Raw genomic sequence first — 13,565 nt, forward strand, 5'->3', positions numbered from 1 at the left:
GTTATCAAATGGAGCCTTAATGGCCCCATGTACAGCCAAAATAGGGAAAATTACACAAAAAGTTCATGAATTTGGCTCAATAAGAAATATGGTCAACGAACTTTAACCTAATACGCAATGTCGTTCATAAATTTTAAATTTATTCAATGCAATTCCCAAACTGTTGATATATCTTCAATCTAGTCCATTAATTACATGCGAATGTTTAACATTGTTCTTATATTAATTCAAGTTTAGCAATAATATTAAATACTTTCATATGCTTTAAGGACCAATTGAATATAAGTCAAAAGTTTAGGGACCATATTAGATAGATTAAAAGTCTATTTATCATATTAGGCCAAAGTTCATAGACTATTTGTGTCATTTTCCTGTCAAAATATTGAAATAACAACATCAATAAGTAAAACAATAAAAATGATGATTCCAATTTGAAGTACGATGAAAAATCTCCTCATGCGACTATTGGATTCGAGGCATGAAAAAGAAAAATTGAAAAAATATCCATCTCTGACCTAGACAAGAGCCGGTCCTAATTTTGTTGCCTGCATCGGGAGCTATGATTAATTGTCGTGAAGTCGAAGTTCTATGTATAGATTAAACCATATGCAAATGTTTGGGGGATTTATTTTTATTTAAAAAACGGTCTTCACCTAGGGGTGGAGCTAGACCTTAAGTGAGAGGCAAATGTACTGTGACTATAATTTTGGAAAACAAATTTGAATCGTTTCACGATGTGTTAATGAGATATGGTGCAAGTTTACATTACTCCAAATTTGATGGGATTTTCATCATGTACATGATTAGTGCAAAAATAATAAAGCAAGAGAATTTTTCTTTCCATAAATAAATTGAATACAAGAAAGCATAAAGGTTTAAGTGAATTTATTGACAAAAACCCACTCAAACACTCAAAATGGGTCAAGACTCAAGAGCTCATAGAATTCAGCACGCCAATTCTAAAAGAGCCGGCCTTTGAAATGATGGAATCAAGTTATAAGCCCCTTTAACTCATCTCGTGTATTCATGTGGCGACTTCAATACACCTCAAGCCATCATACACTTGTGTGGATCTACCGGGGGCTTTGCCATTGAGTAGTGGGCTTTTCACTGTCATTGGGAAGGCATTCTAAAGTAATTTTTTTTTTTTTAAAACTAATTTCAATCCCACTTAATGTTCAAACTTTGCTATTATCTTTAATCTTGGCATGATAGATTACCAAGCTTGATATTGAAGGGTAAATCTATATCGAAAATATTTTAAGGCGCCAATTCCTTTTCCTTAATTTTGCATTCATGGTTTATTTTATTTGTTACTTTTTTACTGGTAAGGTAAGTCTTCTCTTGATCCACTTCTAAAAAAAAATAAAAATGCAAGGCTTACAAAAACCGAAATGTATATTATCATTTGCAATTAGGGCATGTTACATGGCCCACATCAAACGAGAAGCACACGTTTGCTATCCACAAAAAGAAACTACCATTTAACCTAATTGAATTTTTAGAGTTTGCCATCTAACATCAAAATTATTCTGGAAGAAGAATATAAAGATAATCTGTGCTCTAAGTTCTTAAATGCGATGTAAGATGATTGGGCATTTTTAAGTTCTAAATTTAGAACAATCCCTTTTCTTTCAAGAAAGAAATTTTGATAATGATTGTCACGGGATGATTTGTTTTGATGGGAATTGAAATAATATTCGAAACCTAATATTTCACCTAAATTTTTTTACTCGACTTTTCTTTTTCTTTTTTCTTTTTTGTAATACTTCCTAACTCTTTTAGAAATATATTAGCACTGGAAAAAAAAAATCTGATTTTTTTAGAGCTAACTAGTAGAATCGTCTAGTTTACTAGATTAGTTTTGCAGAAAAGGATAGTAACATTCACTAAGAACTCTCAAAGGGGGAAATGGTGGGAATATAACTCAACGAAAATTGCTCTCTTAACAATGAAAATCTTCTATATTAGGACAAATTTTTGCCGAATAAATTTCACACTACCGTCCAGCGCCTCTAGAAAAAAGACATGATTTTCACAAGCAATGTCTTCTTTTTGGTCGGTCACAAGCAGCGTTTCTTTTTTCTCTTTCTTTTTTTGGGATGAATGTCACAAGCAACGTTAACAGGTGGGAAAAACCACAATTTATACATGTGCCTATCTACAAATCCATATGCGACAATCTCTCAATAGATCAATGCTTGCAAATGTCTTCTATACTATTAATGATGGATTCAGATAAGACTAGGTCTTTTCCTCAATTCGAGGGGTTGATCAAGTCAAACGATACAGATGCTTCATATACTTTAAGAAAAAAATTTCGATATGCACAACTAGAGTAAATCTCAATCCTAAATTTCTGATAAAGTTGCAGGACTACGGTTCTCGACTCTTTCCGAAATAAATCTTCATGTATGTACCGACAAATCAACCTCATTACTTAGTTTCATGGACGTAGGCAGCTGCAGCCCAGTCATTCAAGAGCAGCTAAAGATGAGCAGCTAATATCTCATCCTCATGTTCTTATGCGCATGCCAAGAGTAGCCATCAATCGCAGATCATTGGAAATCAAGGATGGAATGCGATCACTGTCACATACTCGACTGTTTCATGCTGCCCAGAAATGTAAGCTAACCCTAGTTCGATCTGTATTGAGATACATGTGGATAACTCATGTAGACATAAAGCTCAAACTCACCAAAATATCGGGAGCATGTTCGGCTAAATCTCACCGCACGCACGCACCAACATACACACACCCACAGACACACAGATTTAACTGCTCACATGATCCGTGTAGCAGTCAAAAACCCAGAACAGAAAAGAGATGGTTTCTCCAAAAATAATAGAAATGAAGCAAACTGTTTGGCGTATACCAGAAATGGCAAAGAAAAGCTTCTGAGAGATTTCTATAAACTTTTCTGCTTAAACTTAGCGAAAACAATCGGACCGAGACGCTTGATTCCCCGACAACATACTACAGATCAGAGAGCAGCTTGCTACTTGACGATGGATCATCCTCTGCAGCAACAGATCTCTGGCTCTTTCTCTCTCTCAGCTTGGCATCACTTGCTAGGGTTTTCCGCGAGAGCTAGCATCATCTCCTTCCTCCTCCTCCTCCTCCTCCTCCTCTTCTTCTTGCTTCGTCTGCTTGATCTCTCCTGATTTAAGTTGAGGGTTGTGCTTTGGGCGTGATGATGAAGAAGGAGGTTGATGGATGTAATGATGATGGTGGTGGAGAGTCAGAGGCATGGACGAGCGAGGCATGATGATGATTGCTTTGTTGGGTATTGCTGTTGTTGGGTTTATTCTCTCTCTGTCTCTCTCAAGCTTCGAGCAATAATAATTCAAGGTATTGCGTGCCCTAGAGAGAGAGAGATTATTAATTCATCACGAAACCCATAGTGGGTGGTAGCTTTTTCATGAGTTTTCAACTCTCTTTTTTCTTTAAATAAATTTTTTTCTTGAGGACAAAAGGGGAGATGAACTCCCCTTTTTTTTTTTTTTTTTCTGTGAAATGGGAAAAGAAGAAAAGTCGAAATGGAGATAGTAATAGTACTTGCACGCTTGCTTCAACCACTTTCCATTGCTTTCCACGGTTGTGTTTACTGGGAAGGTCGCTTTTTCCTTGGTAAAAGTCTTTGCCAACATGCGCATTCTTCTCCCTCCACGCACAAAAAGACAGATCAATATATATGCATTGCACCGTTGAAAAGAGAAACTTGTAGGACTTAATTTGAACTTGTACGAATATTTAGTTGACATCAGTCCATCATGACACCCAACATGATTATCACTAGATGTCTAATATCATATGGGGCGTTGAATAATCATACCATATGTCATGATAAAGTGACATAAAAATGAATACATGTCGGCCTCGAGTTATTGCGTAAAAGTGATCCTAGGATTCATCTTTGGAAAAACACATAACTAGAGGGGTTATTATTTTCTTGTAATGCATAATATGAAAGGATACGGTCATTGTCGATAGGCATGTGATGTGTATATTTAGACATTGGTCGTATAATTGGATTTTTGTGTATGTTTTCATCCAAATGGCAAATGTGCAAGATTTTTGTTTGCTTTGTTGGAGAACTCATTTCAGTGGGAACCATTTTGTCCATTTAATACAGTAAAAGGCTGTTTGTGGCTATATCCGTGAAGGGTGAATATTGTATATGAAGCTTTATTGGGTTTAGTTAAAGAAGGAACTTTGGCAGGCCAAGGACGAGGGCAAAGGGTATTAACTGAGAAAGATTAATATACAATAATGACAGAGAGGAATCATGGAACTCAGGAATGACAGTTGTTTGAGAGAGAGAGAGAGAGAGAGAGAGAGAGATTCCTAGAGTTGATAGCATATGAGGGACAAGAACAGCTTTGTCTCTCCGCTCCTAAAAATAATATAATGACCAGATGCTTTTCTCGCCGATAAGTTAACTCTCTCTCTCTCTCTCTCTCTCTCTCCGTGAAAAGAATTAGAGTAAATCTTTTCCGGAATATACGGATCCTGAACTGATTCTTGATCATGTCTGCTGCGAATATCATCGTTATGCAACTTGCCATGTTATCACCTGTTCTTTCACCTGTGGATCAAAGTCAAGAAGGATGTTTTCACAGCCATTTCTTCCTTCAGAACTGTTGCTATCATAAGGAAAGACAAAAGTTGACCTCACCCACATGGCAAAAACACCTAGCTTAGTGTTGAGTAACTTGCTGATGTATTCTTTCTTTTTTTTTTTGGTAAGAACTGATGTATTCTTTCTTTTGTTCGCATGTCATCTAATAAATACTTAGGCGAGCATTGGGGCCAACCATATTCTACGTGGTTCCTTCATTTAACAAATGAGAACCTAAATAGGAAGCTATCTTCGTCTTTCCCTCTTCATTTTGTTCAGCTTTGTGTTAGACAAATTAATGTCGCCATGCATAAAAGGAGAGAATATATGCTCTAAACATGCAAAACTATCTTTTATCATAACCTAGTTGTTCTCAATAAGTAATATCATTTACAATTTCCTCTTAACCCGTAATTTCCTTGATGGGTTAGTTTGCCTAAGCTCTATATTCTTATGCTATATTGCTTTTAACTGAGGCACCGTTTTATTCCCTCTCTGTAGACATCCTGTTCTCCACTCTATAAATAGCTGTAAAACTAGGAATATACTGTGGATTTGGGACAAGATAATTTGTCCTCTTTTGGGGCCAGAGAGGATTAAATCAAATGATCATGCATCAGGACGCTTGTCGAAGTGACTTTTAGGTTTGACCCTGATAAAAGCTGCATCATGCATCCGCAAGGGCCAGCCTTTCTTTTCACCCTCTCTTCCTCCTTCCTCAGTGAAAAAAACTTTATGCGCGGGAAAAGGAACATGAAAAAAGTGGGCCTCTTGACTTGCTAAAGAGAAAACGAAGTTCAAATTTTCCGGAGATTCAAATCCTTTTTTAGCACCAAAACATAGTTCAACGCCCTATATCAAAAAGCTCCATGCAACCCTTTCTCACTATTCCTTTTTGTCACTTTTTGCTTTGCACATTTGATCCTTGTGGGTTCCTTATGTATGAGTGCATTTTTATATATACATATACTTATATTGACATATATTCCATGCATGCATTCTTCATCTCTCTTGATTAATCAAATTCACAAAGAAAGTCATATGGAGCAGCTATATTATATATAGATATATTCATTTGGGGTGAGAAAAATTTATATCTATCTATTCTCGAGATTATATGTATTGATTTTGGAATACTCAGAATTACAAGTTAAAAGGGTTGGATTGCCAATCATCTTTTGTCCAGGCATGTCCAAATAAAATTGAACATGTACGGATGCTTTAAATTGCTGTAATCCTCTTGTCAGTTAATACTATTTTTCTGTTCTCATCCAAAAAAAAAAAAAAAGATCCCAAAAATGTCAAAAGTCTAAAGAGTTCGTAGAGGGTATTTTGGACCTTTCACAAAACTTCTCTATGCTTTTATTTCTTTTATTCCGCCAGAGTCTCTCTCTCTCTCTCTCTCCCTCTCCCGTGGTGTGACTCCTACGAAGTGACAGAATAGAGAGGTACTGGAAATATTCCATAAGCTGCGAGTCGTTTTGGCTCCCTCCATTATATGACCGTAATCATTACGAACTAGAAAGTAGAGGCATCGAAAAGTATCCACGACAAGGCGCACAAAGTGACGCGGGGCCCCTCGCTGCCTGTTCGTCGAATCCGGTAGAAGAGCTCGTGGAAATAGACTTGATAGGCAGACAGGGAAGGAATCTATGTCCCTGTAATTTCCGTGATTGATTAACGAGGAAGATTGTCTCAAATCACCGACGTAAAAGCCATAACTCTTTCGCTCGCATGCGGACATTGCTCGTCGGTATGCCATTGAGTTATCGCATCACTTCCCTCTTTCGTCGTTCTTTGGATCACGAGTGGAATGGTGTGAATGTGAATTCGAGAATCGCTTTCCGACAAACACGGCCCCGGTCGGATAATTATGATCTCGACATTAACCTAATCTTTCGGCTCGAGTAGCGTTTTAGCCTACCACGGTACACAAGCAAGGGCAGTACCATTGACCCTGCAAGAACATCGACAGACGACATCTGCGGTTGAGGATTGGGACGGTGATTGCGCACGAAGAGGGAGCGTATGATACGATCCCCTAAAAGGGGATGATGCTGGAACTGGCAAGTGCTCCTGGACGAAACGCGAGACGCGCAGCCATCTGGGTTCATCGGGTTTATTTTCGGCTCTTTTTCGTCGTGGAATCGGGCGGAGTCCATACATTTCGATGAGCCCATGAGCAGAATCAGAGCGAAGTAGGCCAATCATGGCCTGTACTGTACTTTAGTCTGGTCCAAGATTCACCAAAAGCATTTGCTCCAGTTCTCTTCCAGTTTTAGAGACGCACAGGTCGATGACTTCCTTTTTTGGGTAAAGCACAGGTCGATGACTTCTCTAGTAAAATTATCCAAAAAAAACCTTAAACTTTTACACTTTTAACTCATTCAACTCTAGACCTTTCGATTATGTCGATTAAGTCCTAAAATTTTTCATATTTTATTAATTGAATCTATTTGACCAATTTTAGTGTGAATTTATTGATATGGACATCAACCGTTATAACTACACGATCGGCATTGATATCAACATTTTTTAGTAATATTTAAATAAAATTTTGAATTACTTTTTTTCTTTTCTTTACTTTTTTTTTTTTCCCGAGTGCTAGTGACCCTCACCTGACGTTAGGGGTGGGCATCGCCGCCCTCATGGACTCCAGGCAAGGCAGGGCAATTCTTGCAAGTGGCTGATGAGGGACCCTCATCCAGGCAAGGCCAACTCCCGCCTAATTGTGGTCGTTTAGGACGGCCCTCGCCAGATTGGGCGTGGGTGACTTCACCCAGCCCTCTCCAACCATTATCTGTGGCCAACCATCATATAGAATGATTGGGCTGACTGGATTGCCATGTCAGCATTTTCTAGTCAAAATTAGTTGGATAAACTCAATTGGCAAAATATGACAGGTTTAGAATTTAATTAGCACAATTGAAAGGTTTCGAACGAAATTGACTAAAGTACAGTAAATTTACGATTTGTTGGACAATTTTCCCATTTTTTTTTCCAGAAAACACCAAGAACCGATGGAAAGAGGTTAGTCTAGTTGAAAAAAGTGGGTGAACCGATCTAGTCAACGTAGGTCAAGCGATGGTGTGCGAGTTTGAGCCATTACCATTTCATCCAACCGTTGGCGTACGAGCTCGTCGTCGTAGACATGTCTCGAGTCAGGAAGTCCCTCCATATGAAGTAATAAATGATGCACAAGCTGGTTACGGGCTCACCTATGAAACGACTTCAACCTATCACCTCGACTCCACATTGAATAGATTGCTTAGTCGACTTTTCTTTTCGCTCATTACAGAATCTGAGCTGGTTCGATCAGGACTCCCAATGCGCTTTCCATCATTTATTCTTCTCCTTTTATATGAACAAAGAATCTGTGGTATCCCACCACTAATCCAAAGTTTGCCAATCAAAACAAAAGCACCAAATATCATCACCCTATTTAGTAAAGTCAAAAATTGTCCCTGCGACAGAAGGATCACGAGAAACTTTCATTTGCCAAGATCTTTCCTTTTCGTGATGCGTTATTTAACTTCTGTTTTAGACATTTACGTCACGTGCCGAAATCTTTTTGTTAGCTTACTGTGAGCACGTGGAAGTCTAAACTGAAGAATTTAACGTCGAGAACGATGGTAAAGCACTTCCATCAAAATTCTATCTGCTTGATTACTAAAGTTCTTTTCGTTAAATAATTAATAACCTCCTTACTGCCTAAGTTTACGAGTGGGATGTCATTGTGACGGCCGAAAGAGGGAAGATTCAAAAGCGAAGGGCGAGTGCGAATTGATCATATTATTGTGTCGAAAAGTTGGGCTATTTGATTAAAGCAGGAATTAAGAAAGCACGAGCACTCGGGAAGATGGAAGAAGTGACATGGAGTTTGGTATAAACTATAGTCATTTAGAGGACCGAACAGCGATTGGTTTGCCCCTCTTGTCTCGTGGAAAGAGACAACTCCAACTAATCCCCGCGTAATCGATCAATGCTTTCCAGCACAATTTAATGGATATCATTGATCAAAGTCAAGTCAGCATTGCATCACATGCTAAGAGAAAACTATTCAAGCTTGTAAAGGATTCGGCTCATATCATACTTACCCCAGTCCAAAGGTTTTCATACTTTGTGGTCCAAAAATAAAGGTTACTCTTAATCTCATGATAAAACCCTCAATTTTGATGCAGCTAATCTCATAGCCCTATTATAGCATCTTCCACTCAAAGTAAACTTGAAGATCACGTGCACTATCATGTGGGTGGAGTTTTATCTTATGCGCAATATATCGACAGAGATTATTTGAGTCGAAGGTTTGAATATCAATATAAGTAGGAAAAACCTCAGGATTGAATTACAGTTTTGACCCATTATTCCTTAAACCTCTATTGACACTTTGGTTCGAATTGACTGACCGCAAAATGGAACAACCATAACATAGAACACCCCCCAAAACATCAATGGGAGCTCACATGTCATCAACCATATACATCAGAACCCCTCTAACCAAAGGCCCCCAAAAGAAGAGGAGGAAGAGTAGGAACGAAAGGTAGAGATAACAAACCTAAGTGGGAACTCGATTTGCTCTTTACAAAAATGGAACAGTGACCCTCCACACCTTCAAGTCAGAGTCCAAACTCCCACTATAAACCACAAAACAAGCATTGGACGAGCTGCCACAATCCACTGCTGCTGCCAAACACTTGACAGGTCCTTGGTGACCGTTCAAAACCGATATGCAAGCGTAGTTCTTCTCAAACCCTCTCCAAATTCTTATGGTTTTGTCTGCGGAGCCACTGAACACCAGATCGGCCACGACCTTTAAGCACAGTATGGACTTGGAGTGGCCTAAAAGCACGCGCAGGACCACCATCTGGTCGCCATCGTCTTCCCTCTCCCAAGCGATTATGGATCCGTCGCATGCACCGGAAAATAGGATCGACCCATCTGAGTTTAGCGCCAATGCGTTGACCCCAGAATTGTGCCCTTCCAACGTGGCGACTAGGGAGTGGTTCTTGTCGCCTTCGACCTTCTTCCACACCTGGTGCCATCAAACTGATTAGAGATATAAACAGCAAAGAGCATTAAACTAAATTACCCATAAAAAGTAATGGAGCGAGGTCATTTTCCTGGTGTCCCACTTGCTTGCTATTGATACTTTTTGATGATAATGGTGAAAGGATGCAATCTTCGATCTCCAAGTAGTAAGAAAAATGACTCCAATGTCAGACGGCTGTCCAGTTTTTTTTTTTTCTACAATTGACTTCAAGGCACATGTACTTTCTTAACTTTCCACGAGTACCGTTCAGTTGCAGGATACAGACCCATTTAAAGAAAATGGCTCTTATATTAAAACAAAAGGACAAGGTTGTCGATGCCAAGGGACCAAGTTCGGACAGTCTTTCGATTTCACTTATGCTTAGGAATGATTAGGCACAGGATGATTGAGTCGAGGCCACAAAACCGAATTCTTATCCAAGTTGGCGTTGAATTTTGGGGAGAGTCTAGTTGACTCGCAAGCACCACAACCTCGCAGTTTGCAAATACCTTACAAACTAGGAGATCTTGATGTCTGATTTAGGAGAAAGATATTGTGAAACAGAAATACTTCGGAGATTCATCAAGAGTCATTTTTAAAGGATTCTATTAAACGAGCGCTTAATAAGCAATCAAAAGAAACAGGAGTTACGATATCAAGTGTACTGAAATTTCCCAACGCAGCCATTGCTTCCGAATCGAACTTTTTCTTTGTTAAATATGCATTTGAGAAAGTCCGAGACAAAGCTGTGATCCATTTTTTGAACATTATTATCTCCGCATCTGATTCTGGTAGAATGAGTTTAAAACATGACTTAACGTGTTTGGATATGATATGTATAGCAAACATCGTTTACCGTTTGATTAATGGGTGTCGTGATGATGGATAACACTTCGCACAGTCTAAAGACTCACCTTGATTTTCCTGTCAGCTGATCCGGTGTAGACCCGGCCGTCGGGAGATGATGCGACGGCGTTGATCGCATCGTCGTGTGCGTGTCCGACCGACTCCAAGCACCTGAAGTCCGAGGTCTGCCATATCTTCATCGACCGGTCCCACGACACCGAGTACAGGAGCGATGCGTCCCTCGATAACGCGAGCCCTGAGACGACGTCGGCGTGGCTCACCCACACACACCTCTTGTGCCTCCGGACCTGGACCTGCTTCTCCGGCGCCAGGAGCCCCAGCGCCCGGTCGCCCAGTGTCGGCATCGTCGCCAAGCGGGAATACTTCTGTTGGTTCGGATGATTCAGGTTCAGGTCTTGACTTCGGATCCTCCAGGCCCGGATCTTGTGGTCCTGGTGGGCGCTGAAGAGCTTGTCGGAGGCGACCACCAGCGACTTCACCGTGCCTGCGCACGCGGCCACCACCCCCACCCCGCCGTCCCCGCCGCTTGGCGCCTCGTCGGGGTTTATCAAGGTGGCGCGTTCCCACGAGAGGATGTCCTTGTCTGAGGAGCCGGCAAGGAGCAACTTCCCGGCCACCGCGAGGGAGGAGACGTAGGAGTTGTCGTGTCGGCCTCTGACGGTGGTGACGAGGCTGTGGTAGTGGAGGTGGCCGTCGAGGTCTGTTGGGCACGATTGTGAAAGCGACGGCAATGGAAATGGCTCTGTTTGGTCTTCTCTGCATGGTTTTGGATCGTTTCTGAATGAGTGGTGGCGGTCGTCATCATCTTCTAGGAGCGACGGCATCTTGAGAGAGAAAAGAGAGAGAGAGAGAGAGAGAGAGAGAGAGAGGAGTGGCGATGGAAACGTTGGATTGGTAGGGCTTGGAGAGAGAAGCCAAGTTGCGTTTGTATTTATACGTGAAAGTGCGAGGAAGAAGAAATCTTTTTCCGAGGGAAAAGACGCCAAACGCCAATCCACTTTGGGAAAATTACATTCTTTCTACTTAGTCTGTGATTGTATAGGCTCTGCATTCTTTCTATTTAGTCGGTTGGTTCATGCACAAAATTCCTACGGCGGTCGCACGCCAATGTTTTCAAACTGGCCGGTTCGATATGGAATCGGAGTGTGATCTGGTTATATTAGAATATTGCCATGTTTTCAAGATTCCTTGAAGTTAATCCAATGAATGTTGAACTTGCACCAGCCAGGATTCGAACCTTTGTTCACTTGAGAACAACTTGGAGCTTTTGCCACTGCCCCGCCCATGGGCGGTTCGTCAACTGATCAAAGTGTACAACAGTGGGTCAGGCAGTTCAACCGGTGGACCGGTGAATCGCCAGGCGCAGCGGTCTAGGGTTTGAAAATATTGTCCCGTTGAGATCAATTGGGTTCCCGCGAATCGAACGCATGCACAAATTTCTTGCTTTTGTTTCTAGATTTCGAGCGCTAGGGACTTGGCTTTGCCCGTCAAGGTCTTGATTTTTAACTAAACCTTTCCGTTGTGCCAATTGAAAATCTAATTACGTTTTGCCAATTGAGTTTATCTAATAAATTTTAACCGAAAATCAATGACATGGAAACTGATAATTCCACATAGGACGGCTAAGACTAATGTAGATAACTTTTTATAACTTTTTAAAATAATTTAATTTTTAATGAATTTCCTTTTTTTTTCCTTTTTTTTCTATCAGGTTGGGCAAGGTTGACCATAGGCAAGGCCCAGCAACCCTCCTTGACCATTGGGTGACGATTGGTTGAGCCTTGCCTGCAAGTTGGCCTGCAAGTTGGAAGAAAAAAAAGAGGAAGAGAAAAAAAGATTATTCACATTAGCGTAAGTCGTGTCACGTGGGATGATGGACATCCAAGATAGCGATTTCCCACTAAAATTAGCCAGATTAACTCTGTTGAGAAAATGTAAAATATTTATAACTCAATTGATAAAGTCGAAAGATTTATGACCAAATTGATTGAAATGCAATAAATTTGAGGCTTTTCAGATAATTTTTCCGTACTGTTTAAAGTGTTATGAGATCAAGAATCTCTTTTGCGAAGTTGGTTTGATTTCGCTTTCACGGCGCGAGCTTTTGTCCTCGAACGTGGCTGGCAACTCTGACCCACAAGACATCACGAAACATGACCACACTTCAAAATGGGAAAAGTGCATTTGATGAAGAGGATCCAATCGAATCCTAGACGGTTGGTGCGGACTGCGGAGGGGCAGGGTTGCCTTGGCCATTAGCGTCCATCACGTACGCACCATCGACCTATCAAAGCAGGACGCGATGACCTTCTTCTGGATGTTACAGGAACCGAATTTGACGCAGGTTTAAGCTCGAGTCCCAAGAAGTCATCCGGTGAAAACGAATGCGTTTGACTTAGATCCCACGACTTTTTTGAATCAGTGAGTAGGCGCAGTTGATAACGCGGCTGAAATTCAAAGTACAACCTAAGAAGCATAAGATCTTGAGTTCGATTTTATTAAGTTATCAAATCAATTGTTAGTTTATAAGTGTGAAAGAAAACCTCATATTTTGAATTAGCTTTTGGAGTGGGAGAGGTCAAAAGATTACCTAATATTGAATCAAAACTTGATTACTAACAAGTCTAAACTCAAAAGAAGTCATACAGGAAAGTTAGAAAGATTAATTAAAAGGATCATTTGAGCTCTAACTTGTCCTTTTGTGCTGGCCATGCAACCAGATCACTATGATTGAATCAAATTCATTGGAAAAGAAATGGTAAGCCAGCGGGACTTGAGGAATGGATTTACCAAAGGGTAGTAATTTCAAAGCGTCCCATGCAGAATCATTGAAAAGCGATCTACAAATCTTTCCAGTTAACAAGCTTCGGTAAGCAAAACGTGGAGACGATAATCTGACCCAAATGAGTTCACGGGCTTCGCCCAAAATCCATCCGATGATTAGCCTTACTCGACACCATGTGGTGGCATTGCTGCATATACCCTACAATTAAAGCATGATATACATGTACATATACTCAAACCGTGGAACCAACATCTTCTCTAGT

The 13,565-nt window shown here is 40.5% G+C and overlaps 1 protein-coding gene across 1 annotated transcript; it reads right to left on the minus strand.

The window, feature by feature from the left end:
- Positions 1-8,914: 8,914 nt before the first annotated feature.
- On the minus strand, positions 8,915-11,413 carry LOC104426299 (protein JINGUBANG). The gene is made up of 2 exons (XM_010039298.3): positions 10,566-11,413; positions 8,915-9,654 (listed from the first exon to the last, which is right to left on the minus strand). The coding sequence occupies exons 1-2, from the start codon at positions 11,340-11,342 to the stop codon at positions 9,202-9,204; spliced, it is 1,230 nt and encodes a 409-aa protein (XP_010037600.2). The 5' UTR covers positions 11,343-11,413; the 3' UTR covers positions 8,915-9,201.
- Between the last annotated feature and the right edge of the window lie 2,152 nt (positions 11,414-13,565).

The sequence above is a fragment of the Eucalyptus grandis genome, chromosome 11, assembly GCF_016545825.1.
Source record: "Eucalyptus grandis isolate ANBG69807.140 chromosome 11, ASM1654582v1, whole genome shotgun sequence".
In the NCBI taxonomy this organism is placed as follows: Eukaryota; Viridiplantae; Streptophyta; class Magnoliopsida; order Myrtales; family Myrtaceae; genus Eucalyptus; species Eucalyptus grandis.